General features: G+C 33.4%; 2 protein-coding genes across 2 annotated transcripts; both read left to right on the forward strand.

Moving 5' to 3' along the window:
- The first annotated feature begins 5,127 nt into the window (after positions 1 to 5,127).
- LOC108344759 (protein SRC2) lies at positions 5,128 to 6,271 on the forward strand. Its single transcript, XM_017583246.2, has one exon. It carries the CDS (start codon positions 5,188 to 5,190, stop codon positions 6,097 to 6,099), a length of 912 nt encoding a protein of 303 aa, XP_017438735.1. The 5' UTR covers positions 5,128 to 5,187; the 3' UTR covers positions 6,100 to 6,271.
- Positions 6,272 to 18,361: 12,090 nt separating this feature from the next.
- Positions 18,362 to 20,059, forward strand: LOC128193789 (uncharacterized). Its single transcript, XM_052867895.1, has 2 exons — positions 18,362 to 18,371; positions 19,494 to 20,059. Exons 1-2 carry the CDS (start codon positions 18,362 to 18,364, stop codon positions 20,057 to 20,059), a joined length of 576 nt encoding a protein of 191 aa, XP_052723855.1.
- The last annotated feature ends 2,542 nt before the right edge of the window (positions 20,060 to 22,601 follow it).

Genomic DNA, 22,601 nt, shown 5'->3' on the forward strand with positions numbered 1-22,601 from the left:
CATATGAAAGTTGTATTAAACTATGTTATTCTTTCTTAGCGAGGTCATCTCATTCGTTTAGCGAGTATCATGCGCAAGTATACTCACTTGGCGAATGAACAGTTCGTCCAATGAGCTCAATACTAGAGCTCCCATACTTAAAATACGAACATAATTCCCCTAGTCGAAACTCACTCGCCTATTCATTGGAAAACAGAGTTACCTTGAATACTAAACTCACCCAACGATCATAAACTCACCCAACGAGGGTAAAGTTAGTGAGCTCACTCACTTTGTTTTTGCACAGCCAAAATGCTCGCCCAACGATAGTAAAGGCAGTAGCTCTCTGACATTAAAGTCACCTAGCGAGATTATGCTCACTGAGTGAGTCTACATAATTATGTTGAACAACAATTATGTAGAATTATGACTTGCTAGTCTTTGCAACACAATCTGATACTCATTCTAGATGCACAACCTACCAAAATTCTCAACTTATATACAATCAATTGATAAAATTTAGCACAAACACCAGATAGATCATTCAATCATTTCAAAGATTCAAACACATATAATTCATAGATTAATTTCAACATTTACAATCCAACTCAATAGGTCAAAAATCACCTGACAACGGAAGCACAAAATTCAATCATCATACAAGCATAGATTAAAACTTGTTCATAAGTTAAAATTAAACTAACTAGCTTCCCTTACTTGTTTAATGATCAAATGACTCTAAGAACTCTCTAATTGTTCTTATAACTCCGAAAGCCCTATTTGCTCCTACAAGTCACAAAAACTTGATCAAGGCATACTCTCCTACCACTGATCAATAGGGAGTCTTATGGAAGACTTAGACTTTAGATTGATAGAGAAAAACTCAAACATGCATAAAACGCACAAACCTAAAAAAAAGAACAAAAATCAACTTACTTTTTTGCAGAAATTGATTGGTTAGAAAGGAAGATCTCACCTCAATGATCACTCAGGTGGTCTCTGATCTTTAGACATATGAATAGAGGGCTATAAATTGTATGGAGAAGGCAGAGATCTCCTAAGAGAAAGAGTTTTACAAAGATAGTGCATTTTAAATAAGGTTAAAATCATCAGATGATTCTCATATTTGTACAGGAATCTCAACTAGGTCCTCGTGTTTTAAGTTGTCTTAATTGGATCCTCAATTTTGAAAATGTGATACAATTTAACTCTTTTCGTTAGTATAGAACTAACGACATTAACTTAATGTCATTTGCCACGTTTGTGATTTTTTTAACTTTTTTAATTTTCTTAATGCTTTTATTTTTTTATTTTATTTTTTTAGAAAAAAACTTTGTCATGTGTCAAATGAATATCCTATCACGTGGTAGAGATAGTATGACGTGACAATATAGTGTTACGTTTCACAGTTGGAAAAAATATCATGTGAAAAATCTCAATTTAATCATTTTATTTGTATTTTGTCTCACTTTAAACCTATTTTTTCTTTTTAAAGTAGAACAATTTCTTACGTCTACAAATTAAGACTAAATTTAACTTTTATATAGTTATATAATGATATTCTCATTAAAATTAATTTTTTTATTAAATACTTTTAACAATATTAAATTTATATTTTACATCTTTATTTAAAATTTGTTTCAAATATTTATACATCAATATTTAAAATTGTTTTTAAATTAAGATATTATAAATTCAAATATAAAATTTTAGTTGATGTAGTAAACAATGGTGTGTAGTGTAAGGACCCAGAAAATAGATTGTTAAGAGTAGATAGATATATTAAAATAATGAGACTGAGCAATTAGTGTTAAAATAAGCTAACAGTATAAATAGAGTTTTAAAACACTCAGCTCATTATATCAGTACGTTCTATCTCTCTAAAAACTCTATTCTCTACCTTTTCTCCTCCTTCTCTCTAAAATTTCTCACTAGTGGTTCATCCGATCGGCTATCAGGAGCTTCTTAGGCGATCCTGTGATCAAGGGCTTCCTTTTCCACCGATCAATTTCGTGGTTAGAGTGGGTAAGTTTCGTTTCTCAAATTCTCGTGAATTTCTGCATTTTCTGGTACATGCAAATATTGTTCTGTTTGCATGTGTTCATAAGCTCTTCCTTTGGGTTCTGATTCTGTTTCTGGTTTGGTGGTTGGTTTCCTTTCACCGATTCAATGTCTGTAGACTGCCCTAGGATCACTTGCGGTTTAACAAAAATGTGGAGGAGTTTAAATATGTCAAGTTGCTTTGAGGTAAGGGAAACCAGTTAATTTAATTAATTGATGTGTTGTTGAATTATGATATTTTATAATGCGGTGTAGAAGATTTGCATGTATATATAATTCGGTGATTGTGTGATTTGTATGGTTGTTTGAAATAATATGGACTGTGACCGTGTGAAGCTTTTCTGCAGAATTATCTAGTACTGTCTTACAATGAGTTTTGAGGAAGTGGGATAATGAAAATGGGAATTTGGGGTCAGACGTTAAATCGGTCGGTTGGGAGAGCTTAGAGGAGTTATTTAGGATCTGTTAGAGTCCCTAAGTCATTCAAAATGTGCTAAAACCAGTAGAATCGAATTTGAGTATTTAAGTTGATGATGATGCAGTTTTGGATCGTGAGTTTGGCAGCAGACTCTTTAAAAAGTGTTTATAAAGGTTTAGACATCCTTGGAATAATGTAAATTGGTATATGATTCAGGTATGGGGAATTAGAAGTTGGGAAAAATATTCAGTTTTGGTAAAAATTAGGTCTTGTTCATAATTCTGCAGCTATTCTGCAGAATTATGCAGAACGTTGAGAGAATTGTTGACCGCTTGGTCATAACTGGGTTTGGTCTCTTTAGTTTTATCCGTTCATGATCGTTCGGTCTTAATTGTATGGGTGGTCTCTTGGTAGTGCTCGGTCGTGTACTAGCAGTAATGCTAGTGTTAGTGCTCGATATTGGTAGTACTCGATTTGTATTGGTGCTCGGTCTTAACTGAGTTCTACTTTTGTGGATCCTTAGTTAATGACCGATCGATCTTGTATTGATATTCAAGTGAAGATAGCAGTCAGTATAGACATAACATTTGATTGTAAACAGCGTTCGGTCTATCATAGGTTTTAACTGTTATTGACCGCTCGGTCATGTACTGTCTTGGTAGTGCTCGGTCTTGTACTAGCGCTCGTTCTTGGTAAGTGTTCGGTCTTGGACCAGCGCTCGTTCGATATAATGCTCGATTTTGTACTAACATATATGATAGTGTTAGCGATCGGTATTATTGGGTTGTGTGGTCTCTTATGAGCGCTCGTTCTTATACTAGTGCTCAATATTGTACTTGTACTAAGTTAATAGTGTTCGTCCTAAGCCAATAGTGTTCGGCCTAAGCCAATGGCATTCACTCTAAGCCAATATTGTTCGACTCCTGTTTGATGGTTACTCTTTAAATGACCGCTCGGTCATGTTCTCATATGGGGATTATTTTACCATCCGGTCTTGTTCATAAGATTTGTTTATCTTTTCCGTTCGGTCGTACTCAGAGTTTGTGTTGTTGACGTTCGGTTTTCTTTTATGAATAAATATTTGGTCTTTAAATGCTATTATCGTTGTTTGACTTTGATGGGTTGAGATAGTTATATTGATCTACTAAGTACGGGAATTGTATTGATATTTCAAACAAGGCATGTGTTTCAAGTAATGTGGAAGAGAATTCGAAGGAGGAATGTCTTAGTGAAAAGTGTATTGAAGTGGGAAATGTCTCAGTGAAATGTGTATCAAAATGGTGTTATAGTATGAATATGGATAGTGAAATTCACAGAGTTCATCCTGATATTATGATGATTATCAATTCTCAAGTAGAGATGGGTAAGGCATTGTCTGAGAATGGCAGGAGGTCCTAGCCCATAGGTTCTTGGGTGAGTTATATTGGACTAACCTCGGGTGGCAGCTGATGGTTTTCCAGTTACTACACTATCTGAGTGCATGAACGGCCTCAAGCTACATATTCATACAATCTGGATTGTCAAATCAGGTGTTCGGTTTATGTTTGAAGTATAGTGTTCAGTTGTATATGTTTATCCGTATTTGCATTGGTTGTACTTGTACGAAATGTATGTATGTTTGGTTAATTAAATTACATTAGCTTACCCTTATTTTCCTGTCTTGTCATGTTGTTCGTTCGGTCGTCTTTGTCATTGCAATGATCACCCTGTGGGTGTGAGCAGAAGGTGATGAGGGCTCTCTAGAGCAGGCGCTTGCAGGAGAAGATGGTTTCCGTTAGAGTAAGACAGTCGGTCTTGTGCTTATTTTTGTATCAATATAGGGTCGTTCGGTGTAATACACTGCTTGTAGGACCGTTCGGTTGATACACCTTTTGTATGACCGATCGGTCTGCTCTTATGATTTGTATCAGTATAGGTTTTTGTAAAGTTTTTAAGTTATGATTATTTTAGAATAATTATAAGTTAACTTTATTTTCCCTGTAACTGTTCTATTTTATTGTAAATATAAATACCCTATAACTATATTTTTGGGATGTGAATTAATTGTTTGAAATTGATTATTTATATTAGTTATTGTAGCTATGTATAAGTTTATTTTATTTTAAATATACTACTTTATCTTATGTTATGTTATGATTGTATATTTTGGACTGGGTTAAAAATAATGTATATAAAATCTTGTTGCAGTAAGTCAATTATATAAATAATGGAAAGTACTTATATAATTTATTTTATATTTAGAGAGTTCTCATTTCTTTTAAAAAAGACTTATATTTTTAAAAACTTTGTTATGTACCTAAAGAAAAAAATTCTATAATACATAAATTATATTTATATAGTTATTTTTGTTTAATATCAATTATAAAATACTTCAACTAATAAAATAATTCTCCTACGAGGTGTTGTATAAAAATTCTTTATCCGAATAAATTAATTAATACTGTAATTATATATTTTTTTCGGAGACTTAGTTTAAAAGTAACCGTTTTTTTCTTTCCTTATCGAAGATACCTTTTCCTGGCACATTCCCCCACCAACCTTACCGAAGCAAAGAACCTTTGTTCCATTTGTCAATTTCCCTCATGATGGCAAAATCGTAATTGCAGGAGAAAGCAAGGGCAAAGCCAAAGAACCCAAACAAACGCTCCCTATAAAAGCGCACTAGTCTCTTGCAGTTCTGATCGAAAACCTACGAGTCAACAAAATCACTCACGGTTCCAACGTCAGAAATGGGTTCTCGCTACGAGGTGGAAGTGAAACTCTCATCGGCGCGCGGATTGAAGAACGTGAACTGGCGCAACGGCGCAAACCGCCCGTACGTCGTCGTTTGGGTGGACCCCAGCAACAAGCTCTCCACCCACGTGGACGAGAACGGCGACACCGATGCCAATTGGGATCAGACGCTCGTAGTTCCGTTACCGCCGAAGCCCCTTGAAGATCAAACGCTATACATCGACGTCGTTCACGCCATCAAAGAGGAAGAAGACACCAAGCCGCTCATCGGCTCGGCTCGGCTCAAGCTCTCTGAGATTCTCGCCGACGCCGGAAAGGGCGAGCGCGTGGGCCGCACTCTCACGCTCAAGCGTCCATCTGGCAGACCACAAGGGAAGGTCGAGGTTAGCGTGACCATCAGAGAGCCCCACTATCCCCCACCCGGTGGTTACCCCGCGCCGGCTTACGGCGTGAGGGATTATTCTCCTGCTCCGCAGGGCTATGGGTACTCTCCCTACGGTGCTCCGCCACAGGACGCCTATTACTCCGCGGCGCCGCCCAGTGGGTATCCTTACAATGCGCCTACGCAGGGTTATGGTGCGCCACCGCAGGGCTACGGTGCGCCACAGCAGGGCTACGGTGCGCCACAGCAGGGCTATGGTGCGCCACCTCAGAGTGGGTACGGTTATAATGCGCCTCCGCAAACGGCGTCGTATGGGCAGGGGAGCGCGTACGGCTACGCGCCGAAAGAGGAGAAGAAGAAGAGTAAGTTTGGGGGAATGGGAACGGGATTGGCTGTGGGTGCGGTCGCTGGGGTTCTAGGTGGAGTCGCGCTTGTGGAGGGTGCTGAGTATCTGGAAGATAAGATTGCCGAAGATGCTGCGGAGAAGGTTGAGGAAGATCTCGGTTACGATGGTGATGACTTCTAGAGAATCATTGTCTCTTGTTTAATTTTATGCCAAAAGAGAACTGCGAAAACAAAATAATTTTAAGTTTTATGTTTCTTTATTTCCTTTCTTCCAGTTGCTTAGTTTTGGTGTGAGTTAAAAAGTCTTTCATTTATGACATCATTAATACTCTTATCGAGATGCTTTTCTGAAACATCAATTTCTTTACTTAATTAAGATAGTAACATAAAATTTTGAAAATTAAAAAACATACCTTACTATTTATATTAAATAATTATTTAATTCACATATCATTATTTATTAAAATACGCCTGGGCAGTAACAGTCATTTGGGGAATTCTGAAGAGAATTCTGGAATGAATTGGATAGCACTGAAATGACCTGGCACTAATTGATGAAAAATAAACGTTAGGATTTTTTTAAGGAATTAAAACATCAGGATAAACAACTGTTTAACATTGTTTTTTCGTGAGTTTTTGTTCTGTGAATATGCTGTTTTTGTTTGCATGTTCAAGGATTGGATAGTAATGGGAAGTATGAATTTTGTGGGGTAAGCATAATTTCCGTCCCTCATTATTAAACCATTTATTGGGATGTTTCTCCTCGGTAAAATTTATTTTTTATTTTAATATAATATTAGCTATTGTATTCTTTTTAATTTTCTCTCTCAAAGAATTTTAAGTCATCATAGAAATTAAAAAACATATTGAAAAAATATATTTTCTTAAAATTAAAAAAAAAGGTAAAGAAATGAATTTTGTCCTAAACTTTGAGTCTGTAACATTTAAAAAAAGTGTGTTGACTATGGAAGTGGGATAAAATATGAGGCATCTATCTTTGTTTTCGGAAAGGAAATGGAGGCGAGTGACGACTATGTAGAGCATCATGAGGTGAGGTGTTATGTGGGAGAGTGAGTATGTGACAAAAGTGGCAAATTTTATTACTTTGACCAAAGTGCCTCTCCTGCAAATTAATTTAATATTGACATTAATATAGGTTGTTTAAGAGGGATAGAGAAAAAAAACAATTAAAAAAGTATAGATATTTCATTAATAGGAAAGTTTGACTAATAGAAGTATTTTTAATAAGTATATTAAAATAATTTATTTCAAAAGCTTCCCCTTTAGACTTTTTTTTTGTATGGTATAGATATTTTTGAACTTTATTGACGTAAGGAAAATGTTTTCTCCGAACTAGAGCATTTTATTGCTCAAGTTTAATTTCCTTTTGTGAAAGACTAAATCTTCATCATGTTTTTTATAATTTTGTATGTTGTTTGTTGTTGAAATTATGTTTTTTTTAAAAAACTGATCCTTAACAATTTTTTTTTCTAATTTTCTAGATTTGTTTAATATTTATAATAAATTATTTTATTAAAAATTTATAATATTTTGTAATTTATGTGAATATAAATTTAAAAACTATATTTAATTTAATATTTATAAATTAGTTAAGAATAAAAAATTTGAAAAATGATTATAACAAATAAGATAATTTAAATATATTGTGATTACGGTAATAGAAAAATTATCATAATAAAAATATAGTTATATTTTGTAAAATTAGTTTTGATAAATGTATATTTATTTTGTAACATCTTATTTTTATAGTGTGAAACTATTAAATAAAATATTACAAAGATGGTAACTAACCAGAAAACCTAAAGATTTTTAAAAGAGAATGTTTACACTTGATTAACGAAAATCTTACTATGTTGTTGTCTCACCTTCACCCATGCTAGATCAATTGGAAAGACATCACCTAAGCTCACAATCATTTAAAGTGATCATTGTAAAAGAGAAAACAAGCACAAGTAAACAACAATGCAATAAGGGTAAGTTAATATAATAAAAGAATAAATCATACAATTATAAAACATCATATATCATACATACATATGAATTCTAGACTTGACCAATCTGAATATATATATTGATGTCAGACTATGACAAGTTGTACATTTGTAGTAGTGAAACAACTGCTTCCCCAAGTTACCACATAAGATTAGTCCGTCATCCACCTGTGGACAAAGAACACCATACCATAGACTAGAAACTCCTATTACTCCTTACCACATAATCTCCTTCTCTACCTAAGATGAAGTGATTATTGAAGCATCAAGATAACTTTCAAGGTTGAGTCCCTACATCAATACATTACTCTACTTGGAATAACCATCAATAATTTCACCTTAGAAACTCTTTTCAAACCATACTTCAATACATACATAACTACATGCATAAACCATCATAATATTCAATATATATTACCAAACAAACCTTAAAGTATCAATATATCTCCAATTCATAAGAAAAAAAAGTGAAAACTCAAACCATTAATGGTGCCCAACGCCAGACCTACAGTAGGCAAGTGGTGTTGAGTGTCCAGAGTGGCGCTCAACGTTCTATAGCCTAAGGGCTCTCGATTTGACAGTTGAGCATCACACACGACTGCTCGACACCATACCAGATGACAACAAATTATTGTACTGATTTAGATGCCCTTGAACCTATCTAAATGGTCAAACTGACTTCCTTAACACTAAGATTGATGCTGAAACATGTTTATGGATGAAATTGAAGACCACTTTTCTCATTTCATCAGAAACAAGATGCACTAGATAAACTCAACCACTCAAAAACACCTATAACCAATTCTACACATTTTAAACCAGAAAATTGCAAACTAAGATTCTAAACAAGACACAATTGACTCAAAAACATACCCTACTTCTTCATTTTTAACTCATACTTGCTCATTTAGATTTCCACCTATTAAAACCCCTAAAAATAGACCAAAAGCAACCTAAAACTCAGTATATTGACTACTTATCAACTCAACATCGGATTTATGGTTATTTGAAGTTCTATACAATTTTAAAATGATCCAAAAACAACTTCCCAACACAATTTTTAGTTCCAAAATCACTCGTTAAGAAATTCACCTACCAAAACCTCAATTTAAACCAAAATTCAGCCCAACAACATTCTTTCTTCACATTACTGTCAATTATATAACAAATTATACCTCATATAACTCCAAAAGAACAACATTGAAGATTCACATGAGTACCGATTCACAAACATATATAGCATTATTTATCAATAGACAACATTCACTCATCCATAAACAAATATCACTAAAAAAATCCTCAATTGATAACATATTCAACAAAACATTAATCTCGTAACCTATCAAACATACATTCATACTTCTTAAAGCAAAATTAAAACAATATTACTTTTCCTTACCTAACCGAAGACCAAAGCTTTCTAGAAAGTCTAAAACAACTCCAACGTACAAAAATTCATATTTGCTCCTACGAATCATAGAAACACGATCAACACATTTAGGACCATTGATCAACAAAAAGTTTTATGTAAAGCTCAAACTTCACATACCAAAAAAAAAAGATAAATAGCATTCAAGGAAAACAAAACTGACTAAAGAAAAGAGCAAAAGACCAACTTACTCTATCTTAGAAATTGATCGTTTAGACTTAAGGATATCGTCGCGAGACAATTCCCATTATTTTTAAACCATTGTCACTTATAAAATACAATTTTCTAGGTTTTTACATATTTCTTTAAATTAATTTATGTAATAATTTTATGTGTGTAATAAGTTAGACAAATAAAATTAAATAATAATATAAGTGTAGGTGAAAATATTTGAATAGAGATTTAATGTAAAGTTAAAATTTAGTAACGTGAAGGTAAAACATCTAGGTTTATTTATAGAGATATTAATTAAAGAAAATGTTTTAAAAAAAATAAAAAAATAAAAAGTTTGGACCATATACATAATAGAAAAATATAAAATTCATAATAGAATTTTATAAGAATTTTAAAATAAAAAAAGGTGTAAAATTCGAAAATTCTAATTTAAGATCATATACATATAACTATGGGTGAAACTGTTAGAGTCATTAAATTCAGCAACAAAGTGGGATTCAGGTGGGTGCAGCGGATTGGACCAAGTGGATTTTGACGGTAGGATATAATTAACTTTTTCCAAAAACCTCAAGCCATTTCCTGCATGCACCTTCTTCTCCAAAAGTTTCTAAGATTCAGTTTTCTCCTCCTTCTCTCTAAACTTCTTCTCCTTCTCTCTACAAATTCTTACCTTTTCCTTCTTCCGATCATCAATCAGGCAACGTCTGAGTCCTCCTACTGTCAAGGGTTTCACTTTGCACCGATCAAGTTGTTGTTTTGAGCTGGTAAATTATCCTCTTCTTAGAACGTCTATTTTCATGCAAGCCAAGTTTCTGGTTGCATGAGTTTATTACCTCCTTCTATTAAATTCTGATCACATTTCTGGTCTTTTGTTTGATCTAGTTTCATCAATCGGTGAACCATAGGTTTATAAGATTTTTGGTGGTGAGCTATTTACTGCAACTGTGAGCGTTCGGTTAAGTTAAGAGGTAAGGGAAACTTGTAATTTAATTATGATTCTCTGGTTGTGAATGGTTGCATGTTCGAATGATGTTATGTTTGGTGATTAGTTGATATTGAACATTGAAATTGTTGTATGTTAATATGTATGTGTTAAGTGATTGATAAATGGCATGAACTGGGTAGAAATAGAGTTTGATTCTAATTCTGCAGTATTATGCGGAAATTTTGTAATTGTCACAAAGAGTCATTCGTGACCGTTCGGTTTTCCATTAGTGCGTTCGATCTTGACTGGATTCTCCTTCTGTAGAGAATTTCAGTTAATGATCGATCGGTCTTCTATTAATATATTCGAAAATAAGCGTTTGGTCTCAGTAGTGCTCGATCTTGTACTAGCACTCAGCCTCAGTAGTGTTTGGTCTTGCACTTAGCACTCGGTCTTAGTAGTGCTCGGTCTTGCACTTAGCACTCGGTCTTAGTAGTGCTCGGTCTTGTACTAGCACTCGGTCTCAGTAGTGCTCGGTCTTGCACTAAGCACTTGGTCTCGTCATATTAACCAATTATGTACTTGTAATATAAACTAAGAGTGTTCGGCATAATTTAATAGTGTTCGGCCTAATTTAATAGTGTTCGGCCTAATTTAATAGTGTTTGGCTTAAGCTTGTATTGTTCGCTCTAAGCTCTTAGGTTTCGGTTAAAAGCTTTTAGTATTCAGTCATGTCTAATTATAGGTGTCTTAGAGTATTCAGTCAATTCTGTGGGTTTTGTCTAGTAAAGTTCGTTCGGTTATAGCCTTTGAGTAGCAAGAAAAGTTCAGTATCATAATACGTATTTGGTTCAACTAAAGTGTTTAGCCTGGTTATAGTGTTCGATCATGTTAACTGTTAATCTCTTTGGCAAGTGCACCAAATCGTTCAAGTAATAAACCGTGGTAAGACCAGGTATCGTTTTCCCAAGAGACTCGTAATACTAGAAAATTGTGCGATTAACAACTCATCTAGACTCAAGAACAACTCATCATTTAAGAATATGTGCAAAAAGATAAATTCACAAGTAATTACAAGGTTGGACTTTGGTATTGAAGGCACTTGGAAATGGAAAAGACTAGAAATGGTATGAAATGACATTGTTAAGGTTAGTTTTCACCAATGCACTCTTGTGTATAACCAATTTCATCTCCTCTCTATCAATTTACTAAAGTCAATCCACTAAAACACTCTAGCCCTAATCCCTTAGGTGAAAGAGCCTAGGTTTTCCTTATCAAACTCCAATCCCTTGGACAATCTAACAAGCAAACCCGCATTAAGAACTAGGATCTAAGACAACATCTGAATCATATCCCATCCTTGGCTCAATGACCCACAAGGACTCTTGTTTCAGTTCAAGATTTCATATCCCATCCCTGGCTCAATGAAACCCCAAAATCAAGTCATGAACGTCCCTATTACATGCAAGCTTTAAGATCGGAAACAAGAATACTAGTAATAGATAGAAAAGGCATTTATAAATACGAAACAATCATTCATTACACAAGAGTTCATAGGCTACATCTAACCCTAACAAGATGAATCTGATTCTCCATTTCCATGGAGAACCCTAAAGCTTACAAACATGGAAGATGGAAGAAGAAGGAGACCCAAAGGAAGAGGAGGAAATGTTCCCACAAGCTCATCGCGCCCTCCATGAGCTCCAGACGTGAAATCGCGCCTCCAAAGAACCAAAGACCCTTTTTTCTTTCTGCCTCGTGAGTATATATACTGCCCGAATTCTCGCTTAAGCTAAATTATTCTCGCTTAAGCGAGAATTCTTCTTGGAGAAGATAGTCATTCTCGCTTAAGCTAAATTATTCTCGCTTAAGCGAAAATGACCATTAAATCAATGACTTCCTGGATCATCGAGACTCTTCAATGTAATGGAGGATCTTCCTAACATCAAAATAGATCAAAGAAAACAAGGGATTAGAGTATTATTTACGTAATGTAGCCCAAAATATAGATAAATACTAAAACTAAATAAAAGAGAGGATTTAAGCAAGTAATAAGCTAAAGAAGAGTTGATTTTGCTACTAAAATGATGCTTAGATAATGGTAAGAATTAGCATTATCATTAACCCTAAGAAGTTTTCTCCCGTTCAGTCTTGTTCATAGGTATGATGATATCTCTTTCGGTTTTGTTCAAGAATGAGATCTTATTTTATTGTTCGGTTTGACTGTATTGATGGTTAAGTATGATGATATTTAAAGTATGACATGAATTGAATAGTAAGGATATGAAAGAGTATTCCAAGGAGGAATATCTCGTGGTTGGTTACTGAATGGTAAAGTATGAATATGGTTATGCTTAGCTGGCGTTTATCCTGATATTCTGTGATTATTCATTCTCACGTAGAGAGGAGTAACTCATGTGTGAGAATGACAGGAGGTCCTAGTCCATAAGGTTAACCTGGGCGAGATATAACAGACTAACCTCGGGTGGTAACTATTGAGGGCATCCCAGCTACTACACCATCCGGGTGCATAAACGTTGTAGCTACATAATTCATACAATTCGGATGAGTCAAGTCAGTGGTCGGTCATTGCATGTTTATTTCTGTTGGTTATTGTTTGAAATTGTATATGTGATGATTGTATGCTATATGTGAATCTGTTAGGTTTTTATGATTAATTAAATTATATGAGCTTACCTTGTCTATGTTGTCCATTCGGTCGTCCTTCCTATTGCAATGATCATCGGGTGGATGTGAGCAGAAGGGGAGGAAGGTTCGCGGGAAGAAGCTTTGGAGGGAGAGAATATCGAAGTTGTACCTTAAGACCGTTCGGGCGGTAGGATTAGTATCATTTTGTACCATCATTCGGTTTAAACATAGTTTTGGAACCGTTCGGCTTTTTCTTCTAATATGTACCAGACTTTATTAGTTATTGTAAAGTTTTAAATGCTCGGCATTTTTAGTTTATCTAGAACTCTTATTGTAAATTTTTTAACTGTCCTATCATATTATTATATGTTGACTCCTTCATATAGTTTTAAGCTATATTTTATGGGATGTTACAGGAAAAAAAAAGTTCAAATATTTCCTCCTAAAATCATATTATTATTTTATTTTATTTTCTAACTTATTACACACACAAAATTTATTACGTAAACTATTTTAATCAAATAAATATACATGTATAAAAAATTAATTTTCCAAAAAAATCCAAAATTGTAATATTTTATTATGATAATTTTTCTATTTCTATATTTACAACATATTTAAATTATCTTATTTATTATATCATTTTTCAAAAACATTTATTCTCAATTAAATTATAAATATTAATTAAATATATTTTTTAAATTTATATTCACATAAAAATTGTAAAATTTTAATAAAGTAATTTATTTTAAATATTATAAATAAATACAAAAATTTATAAAATTAAAAAAGAAAATGTTTTTAAAAAGTTGTCCTCAAAATACAAAATTTTAACAACAAACAACCTGCAAAATTAAAAAAAAAACACACGATAAAATTTAGTCTTTTGCAAAAACAAAAATATACTGAACAGCAAAAACTCTATTTTGGAAAACAATTCTAATAATCTACTCAATAAAATTAAGGTTTAATCATTCACTAAGTCCCTATTTTCGCATGGAATCTCAATTTCATCCCTTTCTTTCTGAAAATCTCAATTGGGTCCCAATTTTATGAAAATTGCAACAAATCGATCCTTTCCGTTAAATAGTGTCAAACGGCGTTAAAAAAATTGATGAGTGAATGCTGAGATGACGAACGAGCGCTCGTCCAACAGCGAACGAGCGCTCGTCCAGGAGCGAACGAGCGCTCGTCCAGCAGCGGACGAGCGCTCGTCCACCGAACGAACGGTCGTCCAGTGTGGAACGAACGGTTGTCCACCAGAGAACGGACGCTCGTCGACCTCTTACTGCTGGACAACCGTTCGTTCCACACTGGACGACCGTTCGTTCGGTGGTCGAGCGCTCGTTCGCTGCTGGACGAGCGTTCGTTCGCTGTTGGACGAGCGCTCGTTCGCTGATGGACGAGCGCTCGTTCGCTGCTGGACGAGCGCTCGTTCGTCATCTCAGCATTCACTCATCAATTTTTTTAACGCCGTCCAGCCAAATTAACGGAAAGGATCGATTTGTTGCAATTTTCATAAAATTGGGACCCAATTGAGATTTTCAGAAAGAAAGGGACGAAATTGAGATTCCATGCGAAAATAGGGACTTAGTGAATGATTAAACCTAAAATTAAAAAGCGATCTATAACTGAAAAAAAATCTTCAAATGAAAGTTATTTCTAAATAACATATAATATTGATTTTACAAAAAGTTATTAAAAATAATTTTTTAATTGTAATTATGTTTGAGATATATAATTTCATTATTTTAAAAATTTTAAAATATAATATATATTAAATTTGTTTAAATTTTAAAATAAAATTATTTTAAAAAGTAAAAAAATTTAAAATAAGTCATTTTTTATAAACTCATAAATTATTTATATTTAGATACAATTGTAAAAGTATATTTTTTTAATATTTTTCCTTTAAAACTTTTATAAATTTATTTTGATAAACTATTTAAAAAATTTATATATACATATATATATACATGTATATATATATATATGTTTTTCCATTAATTGCTTGTTTTTTGTTTTTTATCTTAATGTTCGCATATAATAGGGACATTTATGATTTGATTTGTGGTTCATTAGGTATGGGATGTATTTTGTGTGATTAGACTTGAAATAAGAGACCCAATGAGGACATGGATTCTAGGGATGGAACATGACTCATTTGTTGTCTTAAACTTTAGATTTTAATGCGAGTTTTCTTGTTGAGTGGTCAAAGGATTGACGCTTAATAGGAAAATCTAGGTTTTTTCGCCTAAGAGAATATGGTTAGAGTGTAGGTTGACATTAGTGTTTGATGAAGAGGAGATAAAGTTGTGTATGCATAAGAGTGAAGTTGGTAAAACATAACCTTAGCAATGTCGATCCGTATCATTTCTGAATTTTTTTCACTCTTAAGTGTCTTCAACTACCAAAGTTCACATTGTATTGTTTGTAAATTAATGTCCTTGCACATATTTGTAAATCCATGTACTACTCTTTAGTCTAAATGAGTTGTTAATTGTATAATTCTTTAGTATTACACAAGTCTCTTGGAAAATAATATTTGGTCTTACCATGTTTTATTACTTGAATTATTCATTATACTAGCCAAACCATTAACAACTAATTATAAAATAAAACATTAATAATTATACAACTTCTAACATTTTTTTCTCTCTTCTTCTTCTCTTGTGTTCAACTATCTAATACTAATATTATAATCTTCACTAGTTTAGAAATAATGTTTAACGTCACGCACTTAATGTCTAACGCAAGAAAATCCAATGTAAAAATTACCGTTGACAGTTTTATAAATAACACGACATTCTAGACGTCGGTTATGGGGGTCCTCGACATCAAACATGGTTTAGATGTCGGCTCACTTAGCGTCAGACGTTAAATGGTCTGCACCCAGAACTGAAAAGTCACTGTTTTATAAACTTTGGACATTGGCTACAGGTCCCCCAACATTTAATTTGAAATAGACGTCGGCTCCCCTCTCCACGGACATCAAAAAGGTGCAAAATATATTAATTTTTTTACCACTTGGACGTTGGATAGCAAGGAGGGCCGACGCTAGTCGACTTCAAATACCCTGCATTTTCACCCACTCTAGAACGAGAACACCAATTATGCGTTTTCTCTCTAACTGCATTCATCTTCTTCCTTTCCTTTCTCTCATTCACAATTAACGTTCAGTTAAATTTTCTTCTACTTTCCACTATTTAAAATCATTTTTGCATTGATTATATTATGTTTAGAACCATTATCTTTCATTTGAACCGATTAAAATTCGTTTTCATTGGCTTTTGGTACAGTTCTTGTGCGCGAGTGCTCAGGCCTTGGAAGCGACACTTTCCTTCTTCATTACTTGTGCCCATTCTACATTGCTTGTGCCCATTCTCTTTCGATGATTTCCATTTTCAACCCTTCAAGAAGTTTAATATTTTGGTTAGTATTTTGGATTATTTTTTAGATTGTTTAGTATTATAATGACTTGAAATGCATAGTATATATAATTTTGTGACATGTTGGAAACATTTTCTGATTTGCAGGTGTGGTTTTATTGTAAAACAATTTTATTTTTATGAAAAAAAACAAATGGGACATCCGTTAGTGTCAAAACCGACGTCTAATGACGTCTATTACGATACATCCGACATCAAATTGACATCTTTCAATAAGACGTCGGTGTTATGTTGGACATTGAATGTCCAAAATAACATACGTTAAAAACCTTTTTTGTAGTGGTACTTCCTAATTAGTACCACTATCTACTGGATTTTATTTTCTTATATCGCACAACATATCCCTAATATTATGGTGCACTATCACCCAAAGAATCTAGTTGAATAATACACCTTTAAGATTTAATGATTAACTATATCAATACCACAAAATAAAGTGAGTTGAAATGTAATGGTTAAGAAATGGTTTATAGTAAAAAAACACAAAAATAGTTTTTACACAAATAATTTTTTATGAAAACTTCTTATGTCAGTTGTATCCACCTACCATAATAAGTGAAGTGGTGACAAAATTATAAATATGATTATACTTTTTAAGTCAATTATTATTAGAATCGACATAGAAAGTTGATATAAGAGTAATTTCGTAATAAATTATAAGAATTTCCATGTCGATTATACCTAAACCAGCATAGAAAACATTTTTTGATCAACATAAATAATCTTCATTACACTAGTAATGTATTATCTTTTTTTAGTTACCTAAACAATATGTATTAGCGTACCATAGAAAAGAAAAGAATAAAAAGTTTATTGAAGATAAAGAAAAGTATTTTCTATCTTCCTTCACAAGGCTTGGTGGCAGAAGCATAAAAAGAAAAACAAAAGTTATCTAAAATAAAACTAATTAAACTAACCATACAAGAAACATAACAAAACAAACAACCAATATAGACTAAACTCTAACACAAACTAAACTCTTATAATATGTAACTTCTTGTAAGGAAAAGGTAAAATACATACTTACCTAAATTAATAGACTGAAAGAAAATGAGAGAATGAAAACAAATAAGAAAATTAAAACACAAAATGAGATTATTTGTATGAGTTGAACATGAATATTTTTCCCTTCTCTCTAGAAAACAACCAACACAAACTAAACTCCAATACAACCTAAACCCTGACAGCACCCCTCAAGATGGGAGGAAAATATTTTTAATACCCATCTTGGAAAGCATTGTAAGAAAGTTGTGGCAAGGTAGAGGCTTTCTGAAAAGATCAATAAGTTGATGGTGCTTGACATGGATGAGCTTTATGATTCCTTTCTTTGCTGGTTCTCTGGCATAGTGTAGATCAATTTCCAAATTATTGGTTCTTTCATGATGGGAATGATTAATAGCAATTTGAATGGTCACTTGATTGTTATAGTAGACTGGTGCAAAAAAGAGAATAAATTTGAAAATTGGATAAGAGATTATGATGTTAACCTTATACAGAAAAGAGGTTACATTTTAAGAATATATCATATCCCATTTATTTTATTTCCTTTTCAGTTAATATTTTAAAAGCAGTTAATATTCTGAAAGGGGTCCATTTTAAATAAAAACTGTTTTCAAACATGTGGGTGTGCCATGATTCCTGCAACAATCTCTTCTAACGTTATAAAAATACTTTGTGATGGTTTTTTGGAGCACTACAGAAAAATTTCATATCAGGTCACTGAGCCTACTCTTTACTTCATATACATCACCATCGTGTTTTAAGAGCAAGGGTTCAAAAACCAGAATTTAAGTAAGCATACAACAATGACTGGAGGTTGGTCTTTCTGCTTTCGCTTTCTTTCTTATAAATCTGAATATGATTAAATGTGCTTGTTTAAGATATTTAGATTTATTGAATCTTTAGTATGAATTGTTTACATTTGGTATTAGAGCTGTTTATCCTCTGCCTTGTCTGGTTCACTCCTCTGCGTATTGTGTTTTTAGTTTTATCAATTGTTTTGAAACTGAATCGAAAGAAGAAAGTTTTCTGTGAATTTTTTTGTGAAATTTTGATGCTAAAACCCTCACATATTATTGGGTTTGTGTTTGAATACGTCTTGTTGGAACCATGTGAAAGGTTGAAGATGATCGAAACGACATTTGTTTTTGCATTTCATTTTGGGCATCTTTCAGAAAAATATATTCAGTTTTTATTTTTCTTCTTTATCTATTGTACACATACGCGCACTAGAGATTGAAAGGTACGCTGCTTCTGGTTTTAATTAATACTGTACGCTTCTGGTTTTAATCCAGAGTTGTCTTTTCATTCTGCGTACACGGATTGCTTTTCATACATATATATATAAATATATATTATTTATTGTTTACGTTTTATATTGGATGCATTTTTCCTGTTATACACGCAATTAGGATTAAAGTGCGCATGGACATTATACTAATATTTAATGTTAGTATAATAATTTTTTTTTAATATTATATATTTATAATATGACTCTTATATTTTATTTAGATTAAATATAAGACCTATAGAGAATTTAATGTTTAGTGATAAATATAATTTTTAATAATTAGAGAGTAGCCACAGCATCTTTAATTAATTAAATTATATTATAAAGATCACTTTATTGAAACATTAATTGTAATTAATTATATATAATGTGATGAAATATACCCAAAGGATTTTTCTTACATTTGTATGATTAATTAGGATAAAATATTTATTATAATTCTTAATTTTCCCACAGGAATTAGGAATGTGATATAATTTAATAGTTTTATCATAAGGTTAAATGAGTCTAATTGAGTAAGACTTTAGCCCACAGGCAAGTTTTATGTTAATAGACTCATTGGTAAAGACATGTTTTGCATTGGTAAAACATGACATTTTTTTTAGTCTCAAATTATGATAATGAACATGAATATTTTGAATTTGCAGTTTCTCAATCTGTGAATATTTCTGATATCAAGTGTGGTATTCCCGAATTGAAAGGAGATAATTATAAGATTTGGAAGAAGAGAGTTATTTTTCATTTAGGCTGGATGGACATAGACTATGCTATTAGAAAACATGAACCACCGGGTATTACTGAGACTAGCACTCCAGATGCCATTGAACTTTATGAAAAATGGGAGAGGTCAAATCGTCTCTCCGTAACGTTCACAAAAACCAACATTTCCGCTGGAATCCGGGGTTCAGCTGATCAGTATGAGAATGTCAAGGATTTACTGAGGGCTATTGATGAGCAGTTTACGACATCTGATAAATCTCTTGCCAGCACTCTTATAATGCAGTTTTCATCCTTAAAGCTCACTGGAATTAAGGGAGTGCGTGATCATATCATGCGCATAAGGGACATTGTGGCTCAACTAAAAGCTTTGGAAGTTACCATGTCTGATTCTTTCCTAGTGCACTATATTTTGCGCACTTTGCCTCACCATTACGCTCCTTTAAAATCTCTTACAACACACATAAGGACAAGTGGTCTATTAATGAATTATTGACCATGTGTGTTCAAGAAGAAGAAAGGCTATTGATTGAAGAATGGGAGAAGGTGAACTTGACCACTTCATTTAAGAATAAGAAGAACCAAGTTAATAAGAAGGGAAAGATTCCTGCTCAGCCAGTTATTAAGAAGGAGTCCAGATGTTTCTTTTGTAAAAAGAAGGGACACATGAAGAAGGAATGTCAAAAGTTTAAGGATTGGCTTGAAAAGAAAGGTAATTTGTTTGCTTTTGTCTGTTATGAATCTAATTTGACTAGTTTTAATCATAACACATGGTGGATTGATTCTGGTTCTACAATCCATGTTTCTAATACCTTGCAGGGTATGGAAAACCTAAGGAAACCGATGGGAAGTGAGCAACACATTTATTCAAGAAGCAAGATGAGTTCACATGTTGAAGCCATTGGGATGTGCAATTTAGTTTTAAGCAGTGGTTTTGTTTTATGTTTAGAAAAGACCTTTTATGTTCCTAGTTTTAGCAAGAACTTGATTTCTATTTCACAACTTACACCTTTGGGTTTTTCCTTTAATTTTATGGATTCTGGTTTTACTTTATTGAATAAATCCAAAGTTATTGGCTTTGGGGAATTATGCGATGGTCTTTACTTTATTAAATTGCAAAACAACGCTGCTTATAGTTCTATGCATGTTTCCGCTGGGTTAAAAAGATGTGTTATGAATGAGGATTCTTCTGTTTTATGGCACCATAGATTGGGACATATCTCCATTGAGAGAATTAAGCGATTAGTAAATGAAGGAGTACTTAGTACTTTGGATTTTACTGATTTTGAGACTTGCATGGATTGCATTAAGGGTAAGCAAACTAACAAGTCCAAAAGAGGTGCTAAGAGGAGTTCAAGTTTACTAGAAATTATTCATACAGATATTTGTTGTCCGGATATGGACGCTAGTAGTCCAAAATACTTTATCACCTTTATAGATGATTACTCACGATACATGTATCTGTACTTACTTTGTTCTAAGAATGAAGCCTTATATGCCTTTAAAGTTTTTAAGGTTGAAGTAGAGTTACAATGTGGGAAGAAAATTAAGATTATGAGATCAGATTTAGGTGGAGAGTACTACGGTAGATACACGGATAATGGACAAGCACCTGGTCCGTTTGCTAGATTTCTTCAAGAACATGGGATTGTTGCCCAATATACCATGCCTGGCTCTCCAGATCAGAATGGTGTAGTAGAAAGAAGAAATCGAACCTTGATGGATATGGTGAGAAGTATGAGAAGTAATTCAAAACTTCCTCAGTTCTTGTGGACTGAAGCACTTAAGACGACTGTGTATATAGTAAATCGGGTCCCAACTAAGGCTGTTTTAAAAACACCTTTTGAGTTATTCAAAGGTTGGAAACCTAGTTTACGACATGTACGCGTTTGGGGATGTCCGTCTGAAGTGAGAATTTATAATCCACAAGAGAAGAAACTAGACCCAAGGACTATTAGTGGGTATTTCATTGGATATGCTGAAAAGTCCAAAGGGTATAGATTCTATTGTCCAACTCATAACACTAAGATTGTGGAATCAAGAAATGCAAAGTTTCTTGAAAATGATTTGATTAGTGGGAGTGATTTAAATCAAGACGTTGATCTTGAAAAAGATCACTATGAAACTCAAACCTCTCAATCAAATGAAAGATTGGTAGTCATTCACGCTCCTCCAGTTCAAAAGCAAATTAGACAACCAATAATTGAAGTTCCACAAATTGCTGAGAATGATAATATAGATCAAGTTGTTGATGAGGAGCAACAAGTAAATGTTGATCAACCAGTTGAACAACAAGCTTCTCATCAAGATGTTGAGACAACATTAAGAAGATCTACTAGAATCAGAAGACCAGCAGTTTCTAGTGATTATGAAGTGTATTTACAAGAATCGGATTACAACATTGGAGCCGAAAATGATCCTGAAATGTTTTCACAAGCCATGAGTTCTAAAGAATCAAACCTATGGTATGATGCCATGAAAGACGAGATGGATTCTATGACATCCAACAAAGTCTGGGATCTCGTTCAGTTGCCTGATGGTGCAAAATCCATTGGATGTAGATGGGTCTTTAAAACCAAGAAAGACTCAAAAGGCAACATTGAGAGACATAAGGCAAGACTTGTTGCCAAAGGATTCACTCAAAGAGAAGGATTGACTACACAAAGACCTTTTCTCCTGTATCTAAGAAAGATTCCTTCCGAGTAATTATGGCATTAGTAGCTCATTTTGATTTTGAGTTACATCAAATGGATGTGAAAACAGCATTCCTTAATGGTGATCTAGAGAAAGAGGTTTACATGAAACAACCTAAAGGATTCTCTTCTAAAGACAATGAGCACTTGGTATGTAAGCTTAATAAATCCATCTATAGATTAAAACAAGCCTCCCGCCAATGGTATCTAAAATTTCATGATGTTATCACTTCATTCGGTTTTGAAGAAAACGTCATGGATCAATGTATATACCAAAAGGTTAGTGGGAGTAAGATTTGTTTCCTTGTATTATACGTGGATGATATTTTGCTTGCAACCAACGAT

Source organism: Vigna angularis, chromosome 8, assembly GCF_016808095.1.
Source record: "Vigna angularis cultivar LongXiaoDou No.4 chromosome 8, ASM1680809v1, whole genome shotgun sequence".
Classification (NCBI taxonomy): Eukaryota; Viridiplantae; Streptophyta; class Magnoliopsida; order Fabales; family Fabaceae; genus Vigna; species Vigna angularis.